The sequence below is a fragment of the Misgurnus anguillicaudatus genome, chromosome 4, assembly GCF_027580225.2.
Source record: "Misgurnus anguillicaudatus chromosome 4, ASM2758022v2, whole genome shotgun sequence".
Lineage (NCBI taxonomy): Eukaryota > Metazoa > Chordata > Actinopteri > Cypriniformes > Cobitidae > Misgurnus > Misgurnus anguillicaudatus.
The window spans coordinates 27,174,428-27,202,176 of NC_073340.2; the positions used below are offsets into that span (position 1 = coordinate 27,174,428).

Here is a 27,749-nt window from a genome sequence, read left to right on the forward strand (position 1 = left end):
TTACCTGTAGTTAAGAAGCCAAGAAGCTAGTTGCTCTCCTGTGGTCCAAGACTCCACCTCTACAGTCAACAGCTCCTCTGAAAATGACATTCAACAACTCAATGAACTCCTTCAACAAATAAAAATGCTGGAAAGTAAAATTAAACTTTAATAAAATAATTTATTTAATTATTTATTTGGAACAAACAGCTGAAGGAACAGTTCACCCCAAAATGACTCTTTAGTGAACAGGTGTACGGCCATACTTTATAAAGTTTCCTCACAAAAACTCATCGCTTCACCTCAGAAGACATTTAGGAACTGTATGGATTTGTTTTTGATGCATGGAGGCACTTATTAGAGCTTAAAAAATGGGCCACTATTTAATGGCATTATAAAAATGAAAAACAGTATATAATTTAATATAACTCCAACTGTGTTTGGCTAAAAAAAGAAAGTTGTGTACACATCATTCATTAATTCCTTTAAAGGAAAACACCACAGTTTTTCAATATTTTACTATGTTCTTACCTCAACTTAGATGAATTAATACATACCTACCTTTTTTCAATGCGAGCACTTTTAGTCTTTGTACAGCACCTTGTGAACGTGTTAGCATTTAGCCGAGCCCCATTCATTCCTATGGCTCCAAACAGGGATGAATAGAAGCCAACAAACACTTCCATGTTTTCACTATTTAAAGATTGTTACATGAGTAGTTACACGAGTAAGTATGGTGGCACAAAATAAAACGTTTGTTTGGAGCCATAGGAATGAATGGGGCTAGGCTAAATGCTAACACATTCACGAAGCGCTGTACAAAGATTAAGTGCACGCATTGAAAAAAGATAGGAATGTATTAATTCCTCTAAGTTGAGGTAAGAACATAGTAAAATATTGAAAAACTGTAGTGTTTTCCTTTAAAGGGGACATTTCACAAGACTTTCACAAGATCGCAAATAAATCTTTGGTGTCCCCAGAGTACATATGTGAAGTTTTAGCTCAAAATATCATATAGTTAATTTATTATAGCATGTTAAAATTGCCACTTGGTAGGTATGAACAAAAATGTGCCATTTTTGGGTGTGTCCTTTTTATTTGCAAATGAGTTGATCTCTACACTAAATGGCAGTGCCGTGGTTGGATAGTGCAGATTTAGGTGCGGTATTAGCCCCTTCTGACATCACAAGGGAAATTTTCAATGAGCTATTTTTTTCACATGCTTGCATGGTTTACCAAAACTAAGTTACTAGGTTGTTCTTTATACATTTTCTAGGTTGGTAGAAGCACTGTGGACAAAATTATAGCACTTAAACATGGAAAAAATCTGATTTTCATGATATGTCCCCTTCAAAGGTCCACTGTGTAGATTTTTAGCGGCATATAACAGTGATATTGTGAATTGCAACCAACAGCTCAGTTCACAGCTCAACTCCCTTTCGAAACGCATAGAAAAGCTACGATAACCACCACAGGACAGACACGTCATCGTCTGACACAACGTAGTGACAAAATGTGCTCTATAGAGCAGTTTGTCCATTCCAGGCTATTGTAGGAACATGGCGGCACAAAATGGCGACTTCCGTGTGTGGTGTATGTAGATAAAAATGGCTCATTCTAAGGTAATAAAAACAATGCAGTTCATTTTGTAAGGTCTTTATACACCACCGATAATATAGTTATGTATAATATTGCATTTTTGTCATGAAATCCTTCCAAAAGTTACACTATGCACTTTTAATGCGCATGTGTGTCTGCTATAAATGTATGTTTACACTGTATCCTGGTCAAACATATGCCACCTATATAACACTTAAATCAAGTGATTAAACACAGAATGTTGTCTCAAGACATCTGTCATACTTACCATTGAAAGTGTTGACCTCCACTACCATCTTTCCTTTTCTCTGATTGGCTGTCCACTCGAGCTGTGTTGGAGGCTGCCGCCTACAGGCAGGGGAGGGAAGCTGGAGGGAGGTGAGAAGCTTGTGCTGGCACAAAGACCGGTACTCTCCTGGACCCTGATCTGACACATATCTAAAAAACACAAAATAGTTCACGTCTGAATCCTTTAATTCACTGATGCGCATTCATGCATCAGGTCTGACATATTTGATCAGAGGTTTCTCCAGGGAAGGAGACGGTGTGAAGGTACTCAGACAGCAAGCCAGAAGCAACCAGCCTCGCAGGGCGCTCTCCTCTCTCTCACCGTCCCAGGTTTGATACACAAGTTGGGCAAGAACCTCGTCTCTGATGTTCGGCTGATTCTGGCACTTTTCCACAATATAGTTTCCAAGCATCTGCTCTTGCCAGCCAGTCAGATCTGAGTCCCCTGTGAAACGCAGGATCTAAAGAAAGTAGTAAACAATAGCAATCTATATTATTTTTTAATACGTTCTGTATCCAGCTTCTTTCCAAACTATTATAAAGCATTAAAATGTTTAAACCCAGTATGTAAATGTTTTTTAGGCATCCCACTGACCAGTTTATAAATTTCTAAAGCAGTTCGGGCATCCTCAGGGTCCAAAGAGGTCAAAGGTCTCTGAAGCGGGTATCTCTGAGGTTGGCACCATCCGTCCTTCAGGACAGAAGATCGTTAACTATGACATATTAAATTCAAGTGGTGGCTCGTGACTGCTCATCCGAGGGGCGCAAATTCAAAATAAGTGTTTGGAGTGTCATGTATGTTGCTTGCGTTTTCAAAATACGTGTTTGTTGTGTTATGCAAACCATGTGCATCACAACTCAGCTCACAAGGTTTTGTGATATAGTCACGTAATTTTTTGATTCTTTTTTCATGATATTATCACAAATTTTTACGTTTTTTCGTGATCGTACACGAATTCCTGTTTTCATGTGATTATCACGTATTGGTTACTCAACAGCTTTTTTCTATTTTCAAACCATTGTGGCTTTGGTTTAGGGTTAGATTTGGTGCTTGCATTAGAATGTCACTTTATGTATTGGTTTATAAAAAAATTTTCAGATTTTTTTCTGTCTCCTGGCATTAGGGTCAGAGTTGGGTTTGGGATGTCATTTTATGTAAATCTAACCCTAATCCGAAGTGACAATGGTAAGAAAATAGGACAAAACAGTTGAGTAACCAATACGTGATAATCACAGGAAAACAGGAATTCGTTATACGATCACGGAAAAACGTGAAAATTCGTGATAATATCACAAAAAAGAATCAAAAAGTTACGTCACTATATAACGAAATTTCGTGAGACTGGGCTGTGCATCACGTGTTTTGTGAAAATAAGTGCCTGCTGCACACGCGTCAAACCCGTTTGTGATAAAAGAGACGTTCACTTTCACAAAATACACGCAAAACACTCCCTTAACAGTAAACTCATGATTACGCATGAGATTATGTGAGTATCTGGTAAACGCGAGTGTCTCTTTTATCATTGACCCTTTGGGCGCATCTGCAGCAGGCACTTATTTTGACAAAAACACGCGATGCACATACACGCACTCGACGCGCAGAACACATATTTTGAAATAAGGAACCACACACATGACGAGCTACATACATGTTGTGACGAACTTCGCATCAAGCCCCCACAAAAAAAGAAGTCACTGGCCGCCACTGTTAAATTTATTGCAATTACGAAAACAAATGAATTTATTAAATTGTCACAAAACTAGTTTGAATGTTTTGAAAAGCTTACATTACAAGAAGATGAAACTAAATGTTTCCATCATACCTTCAGGACTGTGTTGGCATATTTAGAGAAAGGATGGTTGTCAATGTCTCGGGGAAGTGACAGGCTGTGTTCTGATTTGACCTGGGGCGGAGCTACTTCTGTTACCCCTGATCCTTGAGGTCGTCCTGCAAGGCATTATGGGAAATGTAGTTAAACAAGCAAGCATTACATAGCTTGATGTTTTTATCTATGTACTTAAAGGGATATTCCACTTTTTTTCAAAATAAGCTCATTTTCCAGCTCCCCTAGAGTTAAACATTTGATTCTTACCGTTTTGGAATCCATTCAGCTGATCTCCAGGTCTGGCGCTATCACTTTTAGCATAGCTTAATCGCATAATCCATTGAATCTGATTAGACCATTAGCATCGTGCTAATGTAACCAAAGAGTTTCGATATTTTTCATATTTAAAACTTGACTCTTCTGTAGTTACATCAGATATGCCGTTATAATCAAGGACTTTGCTGATGTAGCATGGCGACAGCAGACGTAGTGATATTACGCACTGCCCGAAAATATTTTTGAAAGTAACCAAGGGGATTATTTTCGGGCAGTCCATAATATCACTACACCTGCTGCAGCCATGTTTCAGCAGCAAAGTCTTGATTATTAAGCCAGAATAAGAGTATATTCCTAGCCATATCTGCCTAATAAATCCCAACTTTTACTTTTCCGTCGGTCTTAGTACACGATGTAACTACAGAAGAGTCAAGTTTTACATAAGAATAATATATAAACTCGTTGGTTATTTTTTAGCGCGATGCTAATGGTCTAATCAGATTCAATGGATTATGTTAAGCTATGCTAAAAGTGCTAGCGCCAGACCCGGAGATCAGCTGAATGGATTCCAAAACGGTAAGAATCAAATGTTTATCTCTCGGGGAGCTGGAAAATGAGCATATTTAAAAAAAAAACTGGAGTGTCCCTTTAAGGTCACTCTTGTAATATCTTATTGTCCTTAAAGCAATGCATTTGAATTATTATAGTTGCAGAATTGTTACAGATCAATAGATATATACTGTTGATAGACAGACAGCACTCACCTGTTGCATTGTGTAGTCTGGCTGACAGATCAGCTGGGATCTCCAAAATTCCCACATCCTTCAGAAAACATAATTACTTTGTGAGAAGTGAAGTCCAAAATGAATTTGAAGGACTATCACAAGTCATACTTGTATACTGAGGCGGACAACATTGTATTACCATAAGTAATATGTAAAACATAACCAATGGAGAGCATTAAAAACAAAAGCAAGAAACAGTTTCAAGACGTCTCACCATCCCTGAAGAGGCAGATGTAGGTTTTTCTTCTTGTTTGACACTCGTTCTATCCGTATGCTCCTGATAAAAAAATGAAATACACAATCTAATGTCATTAAAACGTATATATATAACAATATTTTTAACAGTACCTTCTATCTATTCACATATTTGTTTCATCCTCTCGTGACTACACAATGGTACATTTTTGTTGTAAGACTATCCCTCGTTTATTCTATTACCTGTCCACAGCATCGCATGAAAGTAAACAGAACTATTCTTAGTTGCTGGGCGTCCTTTATATCCCAGAAACCCCTCCCTTGGCTCGCTCCTCCCCAAACATTGAGTCGTCAAACCCACCTTTTATCTTATCATTTAGATTTATTATTGCATTGCATTTAACTGCATTAATGACTTTTGTCTTGTGGATCAATGCTGCATAAATGATGCCTTACGCTTATTTCAACATTAGTAAACAGAAATAAATATTTGATCGATTTACTGTGTGTTCAACATTAAAGCTTTTCTAAATAAACAAAAATAGGACCATACAAAGCTGGTCAACCCACTGAATGTGTTTGAACTCCAGGGTCACATCTCAAACCAGTCAGTGAATACAATACAAGTATTTGACAGCTATAAGGAGGACATAGTCCAAACTGCATAAACAATGGTTGGTAACAAGGAAACAAGCCAAAGAAACAAAAGTAGCTGGTTATGTAACTTATTGGATAATTTAAAAATAACTTTGTAAACTAAAACATCTTTTGATTGAAGACCTAAATGCTTATAATTAGATAAATATTCTTTATACACAAACTCAATGAAATACACGGACGAAGGTGCATACATTCCCATAGTTCCCTCTTCATACTTAACTTTCATTATGAGATGGAAAATAGTAACTAAAAAATAAAGTTGTATTCAAACCTTTGACCGGTACTGACCGGTGAACTATGAAATAACAACATTTTTAAACAATATTGAATGAGGTCCTATCTACTCTTTTTGGCTGGTTTTCTTCATTATTCAAAGTCATTCATTTCAACCACACTAACTAATTAACTCATATTTTAGTTTTGTAATAAAAAAAATGATATGTTGCAAAATTATATTTTTGTCTACAAAACTAATTTCAGATATTTAAGCATATGCCTTCAAATCAAAATGTGAGTAAAGTCAAGAGAAACACTCAAGTAACTGTAGTGTTAGTTAAATATCAGAGATATACAATGCCATAAAAATGCCATGTTCTGCCTATGAAAACTCAGTATCATTAATCTGTCTGTTATGCATAATATGGAGAAATATTAACACAACGTACCTAGAAGGATATTAAACCAAATGCAGCCCCATAAAAATACAGAAATAAAAAAAACTCTCTCATAAAGTGACAGTGAGGTAAAAATCCAAACAGAAGAAGTGCCAGGACTAGGTGGATCTTTGAAATATCAAGAGAGAAAGAGAGAGAGAGAGAGAGAGAGAGAGAGAGAGAGAGAGAGAGAGAGAGAGAGAGAGAGAGAGAGAGAGAGAGAGAGAGAGAGAGAGAGGCAATGGAGGGATCAAAGATGAAAGAGCAAGTTAGGGTGGAGCTCACCTCACCCAACTATGACAGGTTACATTTATACACAGTTATATTGCCTATGCCTGTAACACTAAAAACTGACTTCCTTGCTTACAGTGATTTTTTACTGAGGTTCTTGGTGTGTAATAGGAAACTAAGAGCCATTCAGGGAGCAATAAATTAAATTCCACCATCTCATAAATCATTTAGGAACAAAAGTCCTTTCAAAAGGGGAAATATATATAAATAATATACAAAGTCTTGTGATGTAAGTTCACATTCTGATCAAACACGTAATAGTAATCCTGAATCACTATTGAGAAATAGAAAGATAGATTATAACAAGATAGCACTGCTATTATTTTGAATGGGGTGAAAGGCAATGCTCAATATGGCCACTCTATCAACGAAAGTCCCACCTTCTTGTTAAAAGAACCAATCACTAAACGATAAAAATTGAAATTTTCTGTGCGCGAGGCTCTATACAGAGATACTTGCTAACCTGAAGTTACTGAAACAACTTCAAATAAAGGTGTTTTAGCGCAATTTGAGTTTAAGAGACAAAGGTTATGGTAAAGTTTTCAGGTTTAATTTTTAGGTCAGAAATATGTTGTGTAATTGTAATTTTAGAACATGATTTCAGAGATATCTGCCTTTTTCCATTCACATAGATAGGACTTTAGTCTTGCATGACTGAAATAACTGCCCTGATGTGTTGCAAACATGGCCGCCTAGTGGCACGACTTTCCTAAAGGATCTTTGGTAGAAGTTCATTAACATAATTATCCGGTTATACTGCTAGGACACCTATTTCAATTTAACTTCACACATTTACAAAATAGCTTTGGCACCCGTTGGTTTAGTTATTTTAAAAAGTTCTCATGAAAAGTGAAGTCAGCAAAAAGGTCATTATTTGTGTTGAGATGCCACTAAATGAAATTTGTATAGCCTATTTTAAACCAAGTTTTAGATGTCTGAATATTTTCATTTGATTGTTTATAAATTATGATTACTTTTATTTATAATATTTATGATTAATATAATAATTAATTATAAGATGGCAGCTAGATCTGGAGTTTACTGCATCATACATCATTAGTAAAGTGCCCTTAGTTGCTAAGTTACTCAAAAAAAATAATTCATTAATAGTTACTAATTACATATTCAAGCATGCAATAGATTTCTGTACAAATTACTCTCTCCAAAAATTATTTAATTACTCATTACTTTCTAAATCCTATTTAATAAATTATACAAAAATAGGCTTGAAAGCAGTGGTGGCCAGTGACTTCTTTTTTCGTGGGCGCACGATGCGAAGCTCGTCACAACATGTATGTAGACCGTCATGTGTGTGGCTCGTAATTTCAAAGTACGTGTTCTGCGCGTCAAGTGAACCTATGTGCATCACGTGTCTTGTCAAAATGTGCCTGCTGCAGACGCGTCTAAAGGGTTTATGATAAAAGAGACGCTTGCGTTTGCCAGATACTCTCATAATCTCATGCGCAATCACAGTTTAGTGAGTGTCTTGCGTGTATTTTGTGAACGTGAGCGTCTGTTTTATCATAAGCGGTTTTGACGCGTGTGCAGCAGGCACTTATTTTGACAAAACACGTGATGCACATGGTTCACATGACGTAACATATACATATCTTAAAAACACGAGCAAAACACATGACACTCCGAACACATAACTGAATTTGCGTCCTTCGGAACAGCAGTCACGAGCTGCCACTGCTTGAAATGGCTCGAATAAATCATATAAAAGTACATAAATTATTCAGGTCACACTTTTTAAGGTCCAATTCTCACTATTAACTAACTAGTAACTACTTTTGCCTCAATATTGTCCTAATTTCTGATTTTTAATACTTAGTAAAGTAGTTGTTAAGTTTAAGTATTGGTAAGAATTGGGTAGGATTAAGGATGTAGAATAAGGTTTTGCAGAATCATTAATATGTGTTTTTAAGTATTAATAAACAGCCAATATTTCAGTAATATTAATGCTAATAACTAACCAGATAATAGTGAGAATTACACTAGAGTGTTACTATTATTCTTATTACCTCATCAAAGTATTTAATAAATGTTTTGAGGAGCACTCTCTTTAAAATTGAATCAATTACTCTCCTTGCATAATTTATTTTATAAAACACTGTTGATATATGTATTCTAGAGGCTTAGACCTTTCCAACAATATATAGTTTGTTGTGATATACATAAATATTATATGGAAAATATTGACGTAAACTTAGGTGTCCCGTGAGCGGGACAGCGCCACTTAAGGAGTGAAAAGGATACGCGAAAAACATGCATTTTAAGGTTAGACTTTACATTTTGATGTTAAATCTCTTATTGTATTATATAGAATTGTTCTACAGTCCATATACAGTATTTAGTTCAATTACATCAGAAGTTAACAACTGATATAGATATGTATTTGTACATGAGTAAATGAAGAGAGACAGAAAGAGAGGTTCCCACCCTCCAGTGACGTCTCTTAATTGTGTTTCTTGTTATCATCATGGTTGCCCAGAACTGAGTGAAACACTGCTTTAATTTCTTGTAGTACTTCCTGCAACAAAAAGGGGGCAGCATTTATTCACATTAACAACCGGGTTCAGTTCCTTTTTAAATGTCCACTCAAATTCATTCTCTGCACATACCTGGCCTGGTGGCCCCTAATATGGGATTGAATGACGATAGCTTTCTGTTTAAAGAACCGGAAGTTGCGTCTGCATATAAAGCCCCGAATGTTCCTTTGAATGGTGACTGCCGCCCATGTTTGTGTACTGCTCCATTTATCCTCCACCCGCTGGTAAAGATTCTCCTTCATAAACACCTGAATTGAAATACAGTCATTTGTTGGTTGGGTCTTAAGGGTCATCATAGAGACAGTTTTAATAAATTATATACAGTGTTGTGAAAAAGTGTTGGCCCCCCTCCAAATGTTATTGCATATTTGTCACACTTTAAATGTAGTTCTAAATGTAGGTAGGAGAGGAGCCTAAACATTCAGGCCTGTCAATCATATAAGGCAGCCTTTAGGACTCAGTGTCCAGCTGCAATTTTTCCGTCATCCCTCCTCCTCCCCATCTCCACCTTCACTGCTCTCTTTCTTCCTCTGTGCAGTTGTGTTGCAGTGGATTGAACTTGGGGCTCGAACACTGTTTGCCCCCTATTAAAACATAACTTAAAGGAACAGTATGTAGGATTGTGGCCAAAACTGGTATTGCAATCACAAAACTTGTGACTAAAACTGGTATTGCAATCACAAAACTAGTGGCTAAAACTGGTACTGCAATCACACAGCTGGTGGCCAATACACAAAATGACAACATAAACATCAGTTGAGGGCTGCAACTCCACTTTTTAAATGACAATATCATGGCCATACCACTGTTGTCAGTGTTATAAGTATTTGAAATGAAAATTATTTCTTAATGTCTTTTGTGAAAATACTCTGTGGGCTGACGAGACAAAAGTTGGACGTTTTGGAAGGTGTGTGTCCCATTACGTCTGGCGTAAAAGTAACACCGCATTTCAGAAAAAAACAACATCATACCAACAGTAAAATATGGTGGTGTTAATGTTATGGTCTGGGCCTGTTTTGCTGCTTCAGGACCTGGAAAAAAATCCTGAAGGATAGGGCTGGGAGAACACGTCGACGTAATCGACGACGTCGACGCAAAAAATACGTCGACGCAAAATGTGCGCGTCGATTCATCAGACCCAAAAACGCTTTATTGAATGCTACCTCTGACTAAGAATGCATTATTTTGCACTTGTATAGTCTTTTTATATTTTGAAATTTTAAGAGCAATAAACATATATTGAAATGTTTACATTCAGATATGTAAATCAACATGTATAAATTGCTATTAGTTAATTAATGGGGAGATAATCGAGAATCGAATCGAATCAAAGTCGAATCGGACTGATAAAATGAATCGTTAGATTAATCGATGCATCGAAAAAATAATCGCAAGATTAATTGTTTAAAAAATAATCGTTTATCCCAGCCCTACTGAAGGACAATGTCTGTCCATCTGTTTGTGATCTCAAGCTGAAGCGAACTTGGGTTCTGCAGCGGGACAATGATCCAAAACACACCAGCAAATCCACCTCTGAATGGCTGAAGAAAAACAAAATAAAAACTTTGGAGTGGCTTAGTCAAAGTCCTGACCTCAGTCCTATTGAGATGCTGTGGCATGACCTTAAAAAGGCGGTTCATGCTCGAAAACCCACCAATGTGGCTGAAATAAAACCATTCTGCAAAGATGAGTGGACCAAAATTCCTCAAGAGCGCTGTAACAAACTCATTGTTTAGGGGGCAAACACTTTTTCACACAAGGCCATACAGTTTTGAATTTTGTTTTCCCTTAATAATAAAAACTGCATGTTGTGTTCACCTGTGTTATCTTTGACTAAGATTAAATTTTTTTTGGTGATCTGAAACATTAAAGTGTGACAAATATACAAAAACATAAGAAATCTGGAGGGGGGACCAACACTTTTTCACACCACTGTATACTACTGCACCTTAGTGAGTCCCATCTGGTACTGGCCTTCCTCTGCTCCTATGGTCTCTAGCAAAGATACTACCTGCTCTTTACAGGTCAACTGTTCAGGTTTTTGGGCTAATAACACACCATACCTGAAATTAGATTGATTTTCCACAAAAATTTTATAATTCTAACTGCTTGGAATATTCATTTGTGTATTGTGCAGGATGAGGGTTCAAATATGAGCAATATCTAAAGTTATGTTTGCACCATAAATACACCACAGTGCTACAGTACCTTTCCATAAACAGATTAAAGGGAATGCGAATAGGAAAGCCCCTTTTCCTAACGTGAATGGTCTCCAGTATTCCTCCATGCCTCAGCTGTGTGGTAACATAATCTATATCGAATACGCCAGGAAGCTGAAACAACACAAAAACACCAAACTGAGATCCACCAAGACATCTGCGTAAGGTCTTGAAACACATAAAAAAAATGTATTTGTCTAGTTAAGTTACCTTAACATAGTTTGGCTTAAAACAACGTATAAATGTAGTTTTAGACCTGCAGATCATAATAGGGAAAAAATATTATAACATTTAATATATATAATATTTTATAATAAAATTCTATATAACTTATAACTTATTTACATCGATGACAGAAACGTTAGTAATTAAATGTTCTGTGTATAAACACAACTTTTAGTATTAAATAGTGATACATGACCTCTCTAAACGGTTCGTGAGCTCTGTTAGTGACTGCTGGAAGTGAGAAGCCACAGTTGACATCTGACTTCGCCCTCTCGCTCTTCCCAACTCTTTCTGCTGAATGTAATGCTCCTGTACCTTCCGGAAGAGACCCGACACCATCTACACACAAGATAAATAAACACAGGTATTTATTACCAAACATTGGTCCTTTAAATCTTAATGGGACTTAACGCTTGTATAAATGATATCCATTGTTAATCACTTCTTGTGTTTGGGTGCAGACAGTCTCATGAATATATAATAATGGACCCTATATTGTGTTTCTTGGCAATTCTAACACTTTAAAAACATCATGAGGACAGCGTGAAGCAAGTTTCCATAAGGAAAGTTGAGATGAATTTACCTTTAACCTACTATGAGCAAAAAGCTCTAACACTTCAGGCCGAAACTGGTCATGATTTTTGTTTAGGAAGTTGTGCACCTGTTGAAATAAAAACTAAATATTAATTTGCATACCATCAAAAGACCTCAAAAGTTGAACCTGTCAGAACAATGACTTGGTGGGTTTTTGAAGCAATGCTCATGCATAAGTAAGCTTTTGAATGCTCAGATAATGCTTGGCTGCTTGCCTGATACGTGACAGCCCCGGCATAGTGATATACTGTGAATACCGGCAAAGGAATTTTGGGTTTGGTGTAGTAAGGGCTGTTGCCATGGTGATAATGGCATTTCTGCAAGAATGTGTGGTCTGTAGCCTAAAACAGAAAAATGAAGGAGTGAGAGGCATTGAAAAAGACAAAGACTACACATAAATCCATTTGTAGAATATATTTGCATATGAAACAACACTGGGTCAGTTTTAAGATATTTAAACCTCACATTAGAGACTTTAAAGTGATAGTTCAACCAAAATTTACCACATGATTACTCACCCTTAAGTTATCCGAGGTACACATGTCCATCATATTTCAGACAAACACAAATGGAGTTATTTTGGTAAATGTCTTAGGTATACAACAGGGGTCCACAGTTGTTAAGCCCTAAAAAGTGCATCCATCATTCATCCATAATCCACACGGCTCCAGGGGGTTAATAAAGGTCTTCAAAGGGTAACTGACGCGATTTTGTAAGAAATATATCCATATTTAAAACTCTATAAACGAATAATAATAAATAACTTCCGGCCAATGCGCATTATGCGTAACGTACGATGCATAAGATCCGGCGTTTTAAGTTTAGCTTAGTTGAGTTTAGCTTTAGTATTTAGCTACAGGTTAACCTCAGGTTAATATCCTCTTGCCTTATACTGAAATACTGCCATTTTCTTTCAAATCCTTGGTTTAGACTTTCTCTTATTTGTGACTGCCGTTGTTTGGTATCTCCTCTGTGTCTCCACGTTTGTCACTATGTCCATCACAAACTCTCTAGTGAATGCGCATTGGCCATGAAAATAAGCTAGTTATTAGTTAATAAAGTTTTAAATATGGATTTTTTTTTTACAAAATCGCATCCATTACCCTCAAAAGATCTTTATTAACCCACTGGAGCCATGTGGATTACATCTGTAAAGGATAGATGCACTTTTTTGTAGCTTGAAAGTCTTGGACCCCATTTTCTACCGTTATAAAGTTTGGAAGAGCCAGGATATTTACTAAAATAACTTAAATTGTGTTCAAATGAAAGATGATGGACATTTGTATCTCAGATGGCTTGAGAGTGAGTAAATCATGGGATAATTTTATTTTTTTTCAATGGTCCCTTTAACCTTCTGAGACCTGGTGTGTCCACATTCGTGGAGGTCACATTTTTTGTTGTTTGCACCATAATACTTAATTCTGTGTAACTGGAACCTGTTGTACACAAACGTGGACAATTACACTATTTTATGTTCAAAGAAAAATATTTGGTTATTATATTAAGTGGTTCTTCCTAACCCCAAATAGCTGGAATAAATCTAAAATGCAAGCCAAACCAAAGCTTGGATCTTAGGAGGTTAAAGGAATATTCCATTTTCTTTCTAGAAAAATCCAGATAATTTACTCACCACCATGTCATCCAAAATGTTGATGTCTTTCTTTGTTCAGTCGAGAAGAAATTATGTTTTTTGAGGAAAACATTGCAGGGTTTTTCTCATTTTAATGGACTTTAATAGACACCAACAATTAACACAACTCAACACGTAACAGTTTTTTTCAACGGAGTTTCAAAGGACTATAAACAATCCCAAATGAGGCATAAGGGTCTTATCTAGCGAAACGATTGTCATTTTTAAAAAGAAAAATGACAAATATACACTTTTAAAGCACAACTTCTCGTCGAGATCTGGTCGTGATGCACCAGCGTGACCCACACAATACGTCATGACGTCAAGAGGTCACAGAAGACGAATGCGAAACTCCGCCCCAGTGTTTACAAGTGTGTTGAAAGAGGACCGTTCCTACGTTGTTGTATGTCAAATGATACTAATTAATGTCTTTGTGTCAGTTTATTGTTTACAATGGTCAGCAAATGTGCGTTTTATATATGTAACACGTGACCTCCCTACGTCACTACGCATTTACGTTAGGTCGCGCTGGACCGGATCCAGACGAGAAGTTGTGCCTCAAAAGTGTATATTTTTTATTTTTCTTGTCAAAAATGACAATCGTTTCGCTAGACAAGACCCTAATGCCTCGTTTGGGATTGTTTATAGTCCTTTGAAAATCCGTTGAAAAAAACTGTTACGTGTTGAGTTAAGTGTTTATTGTTGGTGTCTATTAAAGTCCATTAAAATGAGAAAAATCCTGCAATGTTTTCCTCAAAAAACATAATTTCTTCTCGACTGAACAAAGAAAGACATCAACATTTTGAATGACATGGTGGTGAGTAAATTATCTGGATTTTTCTTTTAAGAAAATGGAATATTCCTTTAAGCATATCTTCTAAATACTTTGCTGAGCATTACAGAAGTATGTATGAGTATTGATGAATTACAGAAACATCTCCTGTTATTATTAATTTCATCAAATGTATACATTTATTTATGTATATCTGTAAATTTTAAAGCACATGTGTTTTGTTACCTGAGGAAGGCAGGTTTGATCATCCAGGATGCGTAGGATCCCATACGGCCTTGCTGAGATGAGATCCAGGCAGCCACGAGAAGCTTCCAGCATTATTGGATACCACTGGATCTGCTCAGCACTATATTCCTCCTAACACAAACACACACATAACCATCAAAAACACTCGCTAAGACAAACAGAAACAAAAAATATTCAGATAAAACAATACAGGCAAACAGAGAGAAAGAGAAAAAGCAAAGGTATGGTTTACTTATAAATAGAAAAATCTGTCATCATTTACAAATTGATCATTTACATAATTAATCAAACTATGGTGCCATTCATCAAACATTCTTCCCACTTCTCATAATAAAATGAAGATCATTGTTTTTATTTTATTTTATCATTTAAATGAAAAGATCTTTTTGTGTTTTGGCTAATCAACTGTCACTCACAGTTAGTCAGACTCCGCCCCCACATCACACGTCTCTCACACAGACAGACACACACACTCACACAGACACACACACACACACACACACAGACACACACACCCACACACACACACATTCACACAGACACACACACACACAGGTGCGTGTAAACCTGTTTCCAAAGCAGAGCCTTTGTCACTGTAGATTTAGCAACTTAAAAAAAGCGCGTAGCAAGCAAAAAATAGACCCTTTTACAGTCAACGTGATTGAATAGCTTGCGCGCCCACAATTAGAAAAATAAAATCAAGATGAGTAAATTATGACAGAAAAGATGCTCAGATATAGTGTTTCTACCAAATGCATAAATAGAAACATAAATTTAAATATTGTTGTGACTGCTGAAATAGTACTACATGCTAATTAATGCTATATGCTAGCGTTTAAGCTAAAGTTTTGACGTTACAGTTACGTTTTGCTAGCCTGGTAATACCATCCTCTGCTATTTTGCTTCGCTTCATAGACAGAGTCTGGCTGGGCATAATTGACAATCGTTTTCCTTCTCGTGGGAGGGGCTTGTCTGAAGTTTAAAATCATTGGTCTAAACGTAAGCCAATCACACATAACATTTGGATATGATGTGCTTTATGCGCCGTATCAGCCGCATCGAATCTCTGCTGTAAAATACACGTATGATGTGAAAACAAACCCATCGAGCGAAATACCAGAGTTAACATGGCTATGAACGACTTTTGCAGATTATGTAAAGTAAATCGGGCCAGAGCTAGTTGAACACTATCCTTACGGTGGCTTTTCACTCACGTCTAACGGGAGGAACGCCCCTCTCTCCTCTCAAACTCTTCCACCAGACAACCATAACCATATGTAAATTAAATCTTCCTACCTTATTTTCTGGTTAATCAGGAATGTCACCAAAGAATGCTTGCCCACACGTCCTCCACCATTAACTGTGAACAATATAATTCCCTTCCATGATTTCTCGATCGTTGTGCACGTCAAGCTGTGCTGCACACAGTTTCTCGCTGACGATCGATAAAGTTGATAAATTAAACTTTTCCAAAAACTTGTCGGGAGTAGGGCAACAACATAATCTCCATTCAAATGTTTAACAAACACTTTTCTTGTTCGGGTTTAAGTTGGCAAGTGTCGGTTCTCCACAACAGAGCAAATAGCTTTCTGTGTCTCCATGTCCACAACAAACTACAACCGTGATTCGGCGTTTAACGTCTACGTCACGGCTCTCAGCCCACCCTCTGTTCGTTGATTGGACGGCCGTTTTGAGACCGGAGGAAAACGGTTTGGCTGGGAGGTATCTCAGACTGAGTACAGAAGCGTAATGAAATTTAGCGGAAGTACGAAGTCTGACGTAGTCCGGCTAACGGTTGGCAGGTCTATGATGAAAAAAACCCTGGAAACTTACCACTCAGAAACATCTATTAACAATCCCCAAACAATTAGTTTTTCCTCAAAAATCTGTATTTTTATTTGATACAGGCTCAAACATATAAGCTCTGTTTACTAATGTGAGCTTCTGGCATGAGCCGCAGAGCAGAGCCAATCAGAGAAGAGTTAAATATTATTATTCATGACGCCTTTAAAAACTGCAAAAATAGACCATTTCATCAAAAGACAGATCGTAGGGTTGTATGAACATGTAAAAATGTTTTTGGATAATTTTTGCACTTACAGTTACATAATGTAAATATCAAAGAACAATTTAACATATTATTTAAATGCGTTCTTTGGCACCTTTAAACTGCATGTGCCTATGATTTATTCACAATACAACCATTAGTGTGTGGCTACTAAGGAAACAAAGAGAGTTCAATCTTGAACCTGGAGGGCTTTATGCTACGACACACACTCACCTGCTCTTGTGACACCAGTGCTTTGTTCACAAACTGTTGCAGCTGCTCGTTGGCATAGTTTATACACAGCTGCTCAAAACTGTTGACACTCAGGTCCTGTAACAGGTGTACATTAAGTTCCTACAGCCTTCAGAAAAGGCTTGTCACATACTTAACAAAAGCAGTTGATGAGTACAGAAAATATGCCTTGGGTAAATCATAGCAGTTATGCCGTTATAATAATGAAATGAATACCTCGAAGCCATATATGTCCACGATTCCAACAGTGCTGTCCATTTCTGTAGGCATCAACCACTCATTGATACGTTCAAGCATCCAGTCAAACAGCACAGAGTACAGCGTCTTGGCAATGGCATCTCTAAATTAGAAACAATGTGTCTGTATTTAAAAAGCGCCCTTATATCATTAAAATCATTGTGGAAGGGATTTTATTGTCTGACCTGGATTCAATGGCACTTTCAACAGACAGGGGGCAGTAGATCCTGTCATATATTGTTTCCTGTGGAACCAGATGAATCACGGTTCTTAGCAAATACCTCTGTTATATTAAATTATGGGATCGATGTATTGTATTATGTGTGTGTTAGATACTTACTGTCACTCTGTGAGTAATGACGGTCTGTAATGCCTCAGCCGACACCTGCAAGAGGTTACCAACTCTCCGAGCTTCAGCTTCACTGAAAATACGGGCCACCTCAAATGATTCACTCTGATTTAGTCAAAAAAATAAAGTTTTAATGTTTAAAAGTTGCTATTTTTAATTGCAGTTGTGTTTTACTTTATGATCAAGGTTTCTAACTATATGATAATATATGACTGATTCAGGGGCCCTGGTAACACAGGAATCACTTTTTATGAAGCAAAACACAACCGAGTTTATTTTAAATGTTTCTCTTACATTTCTACACTCTCAGAAAAGGTATAAAGCTGTCACTGGGTCGGTACCCTTTGACCTAAAGAGTACATATTAGTACCTTAAAGGGGACATGTCATAAGATAGATAAAATTGATGTTTGGTGTCCCTAGCGCACGAATGGGATGTTTTAGCTCAAAATACCCCACAGATAATTTATTATAGGGTGTTAAAATTGCCACTTTGTAGGTGTGAGAAAAAATGTGCCATTTATGGGGTGTGTCTTTTAAAATGCAAATGAGACGATCTCTGCACTAAATGGCAGTGCTGTGGTTAGATAGTGTAGATTAATGGGCGGTATTATCCCCTTCTGACATCACAGGGGTAACACAGGAATCAGTTTCTCACATGCTTGAAGAGAATTAAAACTAAGTTACTGGGTTGATCTTTTTCACATTTTCTAGGTTGATAGAAGCACTGGGGTCCCAATTATAGCACTTAAACATGGAAAAAGTCAGATTTTCATGATATGTCCCCTTTAAAGGTACATACAGTATCTGTACCTATTTTTTTATTTCTCATTATTTGTCTTTGAAAAATCTAAATGCTAAAACTTGGTTTTGAACCGAGTGATCAAGGCATGCGCACCTCATATGAACTGAAGCAAATGTTGCCCAGCTGTAGGATAGATGACAGAATGGCCCAAATGTTTGCAAGCTGATCTGCATGCAAACCGATTGTCTCCAAGCACTGAACCAAGAGCAAGAAGTCTTGCCCATCATGCTTTCCTTGTAGCTCACAAGCTCTTCCCTTAACAAGACATTTAAAACAAGAATATCAGTACAGGAACAAACACCATAAACCAGTAGGTTTAATGCATGGGCTTTTTCTAACCTGGTTGAGGTAGAAGTAGGTCTCAGCTCCTTGCAGGTAAAGATCCTGTTTGTCCCACTCATTCAATCCAGCCAACAGTTCATAAAACACATGGTAGTTCCTCTCTTCCTTCGCCTAAACGAGTTCACACACATTACTTAAACTCACATTTTAGATACACTGAAGTTATAAAAGTGAATACTCAACCTGAAAGACAACTCTTGACTTTTCAAGGAGATATTTCGACAAAGACGTCCCGACAACAACACCGCTAAGAAGAGAAAAGTCGGTGAGGGAGATCATACCATGCTCATTTAATGGTGATGGCCCTTTAAATCACAGTTATGAAATGTAGGCTTACTGTCGTATGTGGACATGCAGGTACTTTCCAAATCGGCTGGAGTTGTTGTTCAGGATGGTTTTGGCATTACCAAAACTTTCAAGAACGGGCAAAACATCCATTGGCTAATGATAAGGTGAAATATCAGATGTTGTGTGCTTCTGTCATATTAAAATATTTTAAAAATCGATTCTCCTTATCATAAACAGCTTTACCTGACGTAATTTATCATTTCTGCCCTGATACACTGAACTCAGATAGTGGATGATAAGCTTGGCAGCCTCTGTCTTCCCTGATCCACTTTGACCACTGTTCAGATTGGAAATAATGATTATTTATTGTCAAATCCATGCAGATAATACAGTACATACATACATAGATGTACAGTACAGAGAAAGTACAGTCAGGAGGTAATTACTATGCATGATTAATATGCAAAATATCCTTACTTTATAATGATGCAATGCTCATGGGTTGTATTCTGAGATTGGCAAAAGGCAATATCTGCCATGGCATAAATATGACTGGAGGGACAGTGCAAAGCACAGCATCAATATTATTGCTAAACTCTCAATCACAATTTGCTAACCAGGTATAATGAGTCAAAAGGCTGCTTAAATGAATTCATACTCACGGTGGATTATTGTGCTTCTCTTTACCCTGGTACTGCTGTCTCAGCTCCTCAGTGTACATACTGAGAGGTTTAAAGGGGTTGATGGACAGGAGCATGTTTCCAATATATGTCTGTTGATTTGAACAAATGTGAGAAAAACACCTGAAAAGTTATAATAAGTTGGACATCACAATGGAATGGGATTTGAATTGAACCAGTAAGGCCTCAGGATGAGAGACCAATTTGACCAAAGAATAATGCAATGAAGACAGAGTAGGCTATGGCACAACCAATTTTAAAGTCTATGAAAAGTCATTTCAGAGAATTTTCTTTAAACACATTATAAATGTTTTGATGACACACATTATAAAGACTGTGAACTGTGTAGTAAGTACTGAATTGTGAAGTTACACCATTTAACCGTTTTTCCACATTTCTGTTTTAAGTAATATTAGGGCAGGGCTAAAACAGCGGCTCAATAATGCACTGGAGTAACCGAGCATGGCCCCGCCCCTAAAACATTTGCGAGCATCCATTCAGGTTGCAGCAGCGTATGAAAGTTAAAGAGACAACAGGGTTCTTGGGAGTGGGTATGGTGTCGGCACTTGGCACCAACACCGGACACACCCTCCAGTGTTTAAGAGCAAAGATTCCTGCCTCTTTTTGCAAGATTTAAACGAATTAAAGGAATATTCCATCTTCGTAAAAGAAAAATCCAGACAATCCACTCACCACCATGTCATCCAAAATGTTGATGTCTTTCTTTGTTCAGTCGAGAAGAAATTATGTTTTTTGAGGAAAACATTGCAGCATTTTTCTCCTTTAATGTACTTCAATAGAGCCCAACATTTAATACTTAACTCAACACGTAACAGTTTTTTTCAACGGAGTTTCAAAGGACCACAAACAATCCCAAACGAGGCACAAGGGTCTTATCTAGCGAAACATTTGTCATTTTTGACAATAAAAATGACAAATATGCACTTTTAAAGCACAACTTCTCGTCTAGATCCGGTCGTGATGTGCCAGCGTGACCCCAAGCAATACGTCATGACGTCAAGAGGTCACAGAGGACGAACGCGAAACTCTGCCCCAGTGTTTACAAGTGTGTTGAAAGAGGACCGTTCCTACGTTGTTGTATGTCAACTGATACTAATTAATGTCTTTGTGTCAGTTTATTGTTTACAATGGTCTGCAAATTTGCGTTTTATATATGTAACACGTGACCTCCCTACGTCACTACGCATTTACGTTAGGTTGCGCTGGACCGGACCTAGACGAAAGGTTGTGGTTTAAAAGAGCATGTTTTTTGTTTTTCTTGTCAGAGGTGACGGTTGTTTTGGTAGATAGGACCCTAATGCCTCGTCTGGGATCATTTGTAGACCTTTGAAACTCTGTTGAAAAAAACTGTTATGTGTTGAGTTAAGTATTAAATGTTGGGCTCTATTAAAGTCCATTAAAATGAGAAAAATCCTGCAATGTTTTCCTCAAAAAACATAATTTCTTCTCGACTGAACAAAGAAAGACATCAACATTTTGGTTGACATGCTGGTGAGTAAATTGATTTTTCTTTTAAGAAAATTGAATATTCCCTCAAAACTATTTTAGCCTAACGTTACTCAGTCTATGTATTGAAGTACCAAGACTAAGCAAATAAAATATGAATTATTCTATTTCTATTTCATTAATAGCTCAGACAAAATGGCGGGCAGGGGGGCATTGAACCCCCCGAACTCCGCCTATGATAAAGAGGGTGCTTCAGAAAGTCCATACATGACTATAATTCATCCTTGCATTTGAATTCATGTGTCATTTTCAAGAAAAGCCAATACATACATAAATAGCATCTCGGTGAAAGCGCTTTTTCAGATTCAGCAGGACTGAACTCTCACAGACCTCTCTGAAAAACAAAGCTTTATGTGAACATTTGTATAAATACATAGGAAAGTCTCAAAACAATAGTTGACAGTGCCAAATGATTGATTGTTTCAATTCAATTCAGTCAGAAATGACATACTATTGGGAATGATAAGGTACGTTCTGTGAAATAAAGTTTATTGATTAGTGATAAAATATGTTTGTTATGGTGCTTTTCCATTGCATTGCACCCCACGGTTTGGGTCTGGTCGGGTCAGCTCAGCTCACTTTGGCTTGGTTAGCTTTTCCATTGAGTTTAGTAACAGTTTGGAGTGGGAGGGATTATAGGCGTGTCATTATATTTGCGCAGCCTACTGCTGTGACATAATTTTTTTTCTTAGTCGCCACAAAATTTAAATTGACCACCACAAATAGATGTTTGCACATCGCGTTTATCACTACCTCTGTCTCACATGACAGTATCTGTACAAACAACCGTGGCGTCAGTTGACGCACTCCGTTGAGTCTCATTTAAGTTGCATTTACGCCACGTTTTGGTATCAGCTCGGGTCGCTTGGAACCCCAACTGAGGTGGTACTAAAAAAGTATCAGGTACTACATACAGCACCCAGTGGAAAGCCCCCAAAAGTAAGCTAACCCAACCCAAACCAAACCGTGGGGTACTCTGCAATGGAAAAGCACCATTAGTCTCACATAGACAACCCAGAGGAAAATTGTGTTGCCCAAAGTTTGCACTTTCATAGCTCACAGCTAAGCAGCTCCTCTAGCAGGTGCGTTCAGTGTCTGCATGAGAACATGTGTGTCAGGTAATGCCTGTGATAACTCACTCCAGCTGTGCCAAATCCTCCACCTCATCCACCTCCACAGCTTCCTTGCTTCCTGGCATCAATATCTAGGACACAGAGTAGAGTCTAACAATTACTTTACAATCCAGAGATGAGTGTTGTAGTCGAGTCCAACTCGAGTCAGAGTCAAGACCAGAGATCAAGTGTCGAGTCTGATTCAAGACCGAGTCCACATCCAGCTTTATCTGGACTCGGACTCGACACTTGATCTCAGGTCTTGGTCTTGACTCGAGTTGGATTCGACTACAGCACTGTTTCATACCTGAGTGCTGTTAAGTCTCCCCTCTAGCATGTTCTGAGTTGGATCTTCTGATTCCCATTGGCCTCTGCCATTATGGCCTGGAATGGTGTGTGCATGTTCATCATCTTGATACACTGTCCATTTGGTGAGCTTTTCTACTGTTTGATGTGGCAGGAGGTTCTCAGAACGCATCCAGTCTTGGGGATCCCCATACATCTCGTGACTTTGAGCCCAATGTAGTTCCATAGTGGAGGGCAAAAGACCATCAGCCATCAATTCAGCCACCTCTCGATCAGCATCCTCCTCAAAAGAAGGTTGAGTCACTCTATTTCTCCACATCTCTGCTTCACCTGATGAGTCTGCATTCCTTCGATTCATCTCCAATTCTCTACTTTGCTCAATGCTTCCAGCACCGCTAAGCAAAGCTTTGGACATAGACAACTTGGTGAAATCAACTCGCGAGTCGCCAAGTTTACCCTTGGTTGCTTGCAGTATACTTGTACCATCTTTAACACCTATTGTTGGCATTTTGTTGTCTGTCCTGACTTCTGACTCCCTTTCAGTCGCATGAGTCCTTGGGCCACCATTTTTATCTTCTTCACCTTCTAGTGTATTTTTCTTGATGGATCTAAGAAGGGTAAGGTCTGGCTTTACTGGAAGTACCAAACGAGCTCCAGGCTTTGGTGGTTTACGCTCAGGGGTTGAGCCATTCACTGTGCTGGTGCTGGTAGATGTAACAGCGGCTTCTTTTGCCTTGCCAATTTTGTTCATCCTGGGAAACACAATTGCATATTTGGCATCTCCTGAGTTGGCCTTTTCTTCCAAGTCTTGTGGAGATAAAGGATCATCGGCTGAATCACCTTTCTGATCAGTAGAAGCATCCTCGTTTTCCAGTTTTTTGGAAATGTCTTGTTGAGTATCAGAAGTTGATACTTTTTTCTTTGACTTTCCACTACCTGCCATTTTCATGACCATCTTGTGTCGGATAAGGTTCTTCTTTGACTTTGCCTCGCTACTCTTCTTCTTCAATACCAAAGCATGGAGCCACCTTGAAATCCCAATTGCTTGTGTGACAGCTGCTAACTTTCTTCGAACATGGATGCTTTTTGGCATCTTCTTTTGAATCCACCCTGAGACTCGCCGCAATGTCGCCATTCCTTTCTTCCTGGCTATTAAACTCTCAGTTGATTTTGAGGGCATCTGCTCTTCGATCTCAGCCGTGTCTGCTGTTACTTTCTCAAATTCATCTCGTTGTTGCTCTTTGGCAGTTTCCATTTCAGTGTCTTTTAGCTGTTCTTCTTCAGCTTTCTTGTTTTTATCATCCTTTCCTTTGCCCTTGATTGTAAATAGCATACGAGACTGTCTGTTTAACAATCCTTTTGTAGGGACTGTTGCCTGATCTTGATCCTGATCTACCTCCTGTGTCTTTTTCAGAGCCTTTGTTTTACTTGCCAGCTGTAGAATTTGAGGCTTACCTTTAGCGGGACCACTTTTAGAGGCCTTTACTTTATTCTGTACCCCTTCTGAGGCCACAGTACCATCTTTAGGTTCCTTTCCTTTAGAAGGTCCCTTCTTATGGAGTGTCTTGGATTTCAACATTTTTTTGTGACCTTTTAGGTGAGCAGTAAGGTGTAGTGCTTCTGGTTTCACAGTGGCTTCTTCCCGTAAATTCTCTTGCCCAGGATCGCTCAGCACCTCCTCAGAATCAACCTCTTCTACGCTACTAACTACACTACTACTTCTACTGACAGGTTCCTCCTCCGGTTCCTCTATAACTTCGCTTTCAGGAGCTTCATTATTGTTCTCCTCTATCTTACTTTCTTCCTCTTCTTTATCTTCTTCCTCGCCCTTTGTTTGCTTGTCCGCATCTGACAGCTCTTCCTCACTGCTCACCACACTCGCTTCGGTCTCAGCCGTCTCTTCCACACGGTCTGACTCCTCCTTCTTATCATCTGTACCATCTTCTTCACTCTCTTGTTCTGAGCTCTCTGCTTTCTCACTCTCTGAATCGTCTTCAGTATCAACTGCTTTACCACCTCTTCTTTTTGCACCTTTAGCAGGAATTTTGTTTATATCCTTGGCTAAAAAATTTTTCTGGTCAAGTTTTGATTTGACACCCCTCCCTGCCCTCCCTCTTGCCGTAATGGCATTGCTTGTTGACTTAGCAGGTAAGACATTGCCATTCTGTTTTCTCCCCTTGCGCATTTGCCTAGAAGACTTTATCTCTTCATTTTGTGAATCCTCGGCTTGCTCCTCATCTTTTTTGGTCTTTTCTTTACCGGCTTTCTCTTCCTTTTTACCTTTTCCTTTCCCACTCTCATTAGTTTTTGAGAGGTTTTGGGAGGCTGTTTTGACTCCTTTTTTGGGGGAGACTTGTTCCTGTTTGTCTCTCTTTCCTCTAGCCCTGCTGGGTGGTTTGGCGGGAGGCATATTACTGAGTCACAGTGTCTTCACAGGTCCTCTTGCTAACTTTTCTCCAAATGTCAAGACATTTTTATGATGACCTAATTATTAAACATTTTTATATCAGAGACATACTGAAATCGTAATATAAATGGCAAGCAGCTTCACACACAATGCTGTACTATTTTGATTCTTCTTTCTAACTATTTGCAAAATGTAAACTATTTTTCTTAACTTTGTGCAGGTCTTGTAAACAGATGCATGGCGGGGACCTAAACTACATGAGGTACAAGATCATATATCACATCTTTCAACTAAAGTGCAAGGTGTACTTGACCTAATGGTCATCATTAGGACCAAGTTTCAGGTATTTGCCTCCTTAAATGATGCCAAGATGTGACTTTAGATCAAGACAAAGATCATGCACTGATAAACTTTTAACAGAATCTTTGCACTTTATGCAAAGCTTTAAAATAAATAAGCGAGAACCACCTAAATGACATTAAATCAAAGAGGGTATTTATTCCTAAATCAACACTTCTCTAAATATTGCAGGGTAACATAACATCAGTGAAATAATGACTTACCTGTCTTCTCAAGTACACATGATCCACTGTGGGGGTCCGATGAGTATTCCTTATAGTCCCGAATTGCTGGTATCACTGACACACACCATGGATTGAATCTACTTGTGGATCCAAATGCCTACGCAGTCTCTCTAACACAAATACACACACAGACAAGCATGCACAAGCATACAGGACACTAGTGAATAATTTATATTTGACGGCACGCCATATAGATATGCACCCATTGATATCAGCAGCTGCTGAACAGACTGTGGAAAGGTGAGAGGCTTCAGTGGAGGGTGACAAAAGGTGTTGATACATGAATGAGAAGACAGTGACAGAAGCTAACATGCTAGGAAAATCCACCAGTGATCCCTCAATCTATACACATTACTTTTGAAACATCTGTAATGTTTCTCTTTATGGATTTATACTTAAATGCATGATAAATTAATGGATTAATTTACTGACAAACAACACAAAAGTTGCTACATTTAAACAACTTAACAAACTGGACCAACGCATGCAGCAAAATACTGATTAAAGGGTTTATGTGTGGATAAAACACACACACACACAAGTTGCTATACTCACAATTTATGTATAGAGGGTATACATTGACGTCACTTTTCCACGTGACCACGCCCTGTTAAGTGACAAACGTTCAACAAAATGGCTGGTTTTCATAGCGGCTGCTACGAAAATGCAGCTTAAATTGAATTTAGTTGGACTTGATAGCAGAGGTGGACAATACTTAGTTACATTTTCCAAGCATCTGTGCTTTATTTGGGTGTTTGTATTGGGGAAACTTTTACTTCACTACATTCTAAAGCATATAATCATATTCTTCAATATTGCATATTAAAATGTATTTAATACCTAATTGCATTAAAATTGTGTACTTTTCTTGAGTAAAATAATAACATTAATGTACTTAAATATTAAATGTAAATCAAAAACTTTTTATGAAATATAATAGAGTAAAAATTATGATCATATGTTTGTAATGTATGTTTTCCAAAGAAAACACTGATAAAATACAAATCCATGAAAAAATACTTTTAAGTAGAAAGTAAAACCTCTGCTTGATAGTGACCCTAGCAACTTATCAACCCACCTGTGGTCTTCGGACGTTGGCATGAACTATCAATTTACTTCTACTTTCTGTGTTTTTTGGCAGTCTGTAAAACGATAGCTCCGAATTCTTGTTAAATCTGTTAGTACAGTTTATCGCACAACAGCTTTTCCCTCATTTAGACGCGTTTTCCTCGTGTTTTCATGATTTCACACTGTACACAAATGCTGTCGCTCTGTCTTTTGCCACTCAGTGGGCGTAATCGCAGTCGCTTTCACCGAAGGTGACGTCACGTGCATACCCTCTATTACTTAACGTATTTGACCCTGAAATCCAGGCTAACGTCTCATGGTCTTATTATGAGATTATGAGCGTCAAAGTTTCTTCTTAGTCTTAGTGTTTCAATCTTTGACATGACCTTAATCAATCAATATTAAAGGTTATAACAAGGATTTACATTTTGGTATATAATTTGAATCTTACTGTAACTGTATCAAAAAGCTACTTTTAGCCTACAAAACATTACAAACCCATTTTTTTCTGATTGTTCTGTTTGACACAATGGTGTAAACATCTATTCAACATTCTTTAAGAGGTGGTGTCCGATGTCAGGCAAGCATCTGAGCTTCTCCGATTAGGGAACTGTAATGGTTTTGTTCTGTGTTTACTTGTGTTCTGTGTATTTTTGTATTTTGGACTTTTATTTTGATACTCTGCTCTGTTCGGACTTTTATTTTGATATTCATCATGCCATGTTTCAGTTCACACTTCCTGTCTGTTTTGTATATAAGTCACTTCCTGTACACCAGTTCCTGGCTGAATATTATACATAGTAAGCCCAACCTGTTACCTGTCTGATTCTGATATCTGTTGATCTGTTAAACCTGTTACCTGTATCTGTTCCTGTTTTTTGACCATTGCCTGTATTTTGGATTCTGCCTGTTTTGCTGCCTGCCTTGAACCTTTG

At 37.9% G+C, this 27,749-nt stretch overlaps 1 protein-coding gene across 1 annotated transcript in view; it reads right to left on the bottom strand.

Annotated features, from left to right (window-relative positions):
- The window catches only part of myo15b (myosin XVB), a 45,852-nt gene extending 19,984 nt beyond the window's left edge, over positions 1 to 25,868 (bottom strand). The window contains exons 1-31 of the mRNA XM_073867076.1: positions 25,726 to 25,868; positions 22,757 to 25,239; positions 22,477 to 22,541; positions 21,608 to 21,671; positions 19,793 to 19,902; positions 19,608 to 19,682; positions 19,374 to 19,467; positions 19,180 to 19,283; positions 19,026 to 19,089; positions 18,840 to 18,953; positions 18,594 to 18,755; positions 17,688 to 17,801; positions 17,533 to 17,591; positions 17,327 to 17,450; positions 17,093 to 17,188; positions 14,791 to 14,922; positions 12,358 to 12,483; positions 12,132 to 12,209; positions 11,745 to 11,887; positions 11,534 to 11,579; positions 11,313 to 11,437; positions 11,053 to 11,167; positions 9,177 to 9,352; positions 8,995 to 9,085; positions 4,968 to 5,030; positions 4,733 to 4,790; positions 3,690 to 3,814; positions 2,462 to 2,557; positions 2,086 to 2,327; positions 1,847 to 2,010; positions 5 to 77 (exon numbers count right to left, since the gene is read on the bottom strand). Coding sequence (XP_073723177.1) covers positions 5 to 77; positions 1,847 to 2,010; positions 2,086 to 2,327; positions 2,462 to 2,557; positions 3,690 to 3,814; positions 4,733 to 4,790; positions 4,968 to 5,030; positions 8,995 to 9,085; positions 9,177 to 9,352; positions 11,053 to 11,167; positions 11,313 to 11,437; positions 11,534 to 11,579; positions 11,745 to 11,887; positions 12,132 to 12,209; positions 12,358 to 12,483; positions 14,791 to 14,922; positions 17,093 to 17,188; positions 17,327 to 17,450; positions 17,533 to 17,591; positions 17,688 to 17,801; positions 18,594 to 18,755; positions 18,840 to 18,953; positions 19,026 to 19,089; positions 19,180 to 19,283; positions 19,374 to 19,467; positions 19,608 to 19,682; positions 19,793 to 19,902; positions 21,608 to 21,671; positions 22,477 to 22,541; positions 22,757 to 25,165 — 5,507 coding nt within the window. The 5' untranslated portion in view covers positions 25,166 to 25,239; positions 25,726 to 25,868. The remainder of the gene's footprint in view (positions 1 to 4; positions 78 to 1,846; positions 2,011 to 2,085; positions 2,328 to 2,461; positions 2,558 to 3,689; positions 3,815 to 4,732; positions 4,791 to 4,967; positions 5,031 to 8,994; positions 9,086 to 9,176; positions 9,353 to 11,052; positions 11,168 to 11,312; positions 11,438 to 11,533; positions 11,580 to 11,744; positions 11,888 to 12,131; positions 12,210 to 12,357; positions 12,484 to 14,790; positions 14,923 to 17,092; positions 17,189 to 17,326; positions 17,451 to 17,532; positions 17,592 to 17,687; positions 17,802 to 18,593; positions 18,756 to 18,839; positions 18,954 to 19,025; positions 19,090 to 19,179; positions 19,284 to 19,373; positions 19,468 to 19,607; positions 19,683 to 19,792; positions 19,903 to 21,607; positions 21,672 to 22,476; positions 22,542 to 22,756; positions 25,240 to 25,725) is intronic.
- Between the last annotated feature and the right edge of the window lie 1,881 nt (positions 25,869 to 27,749).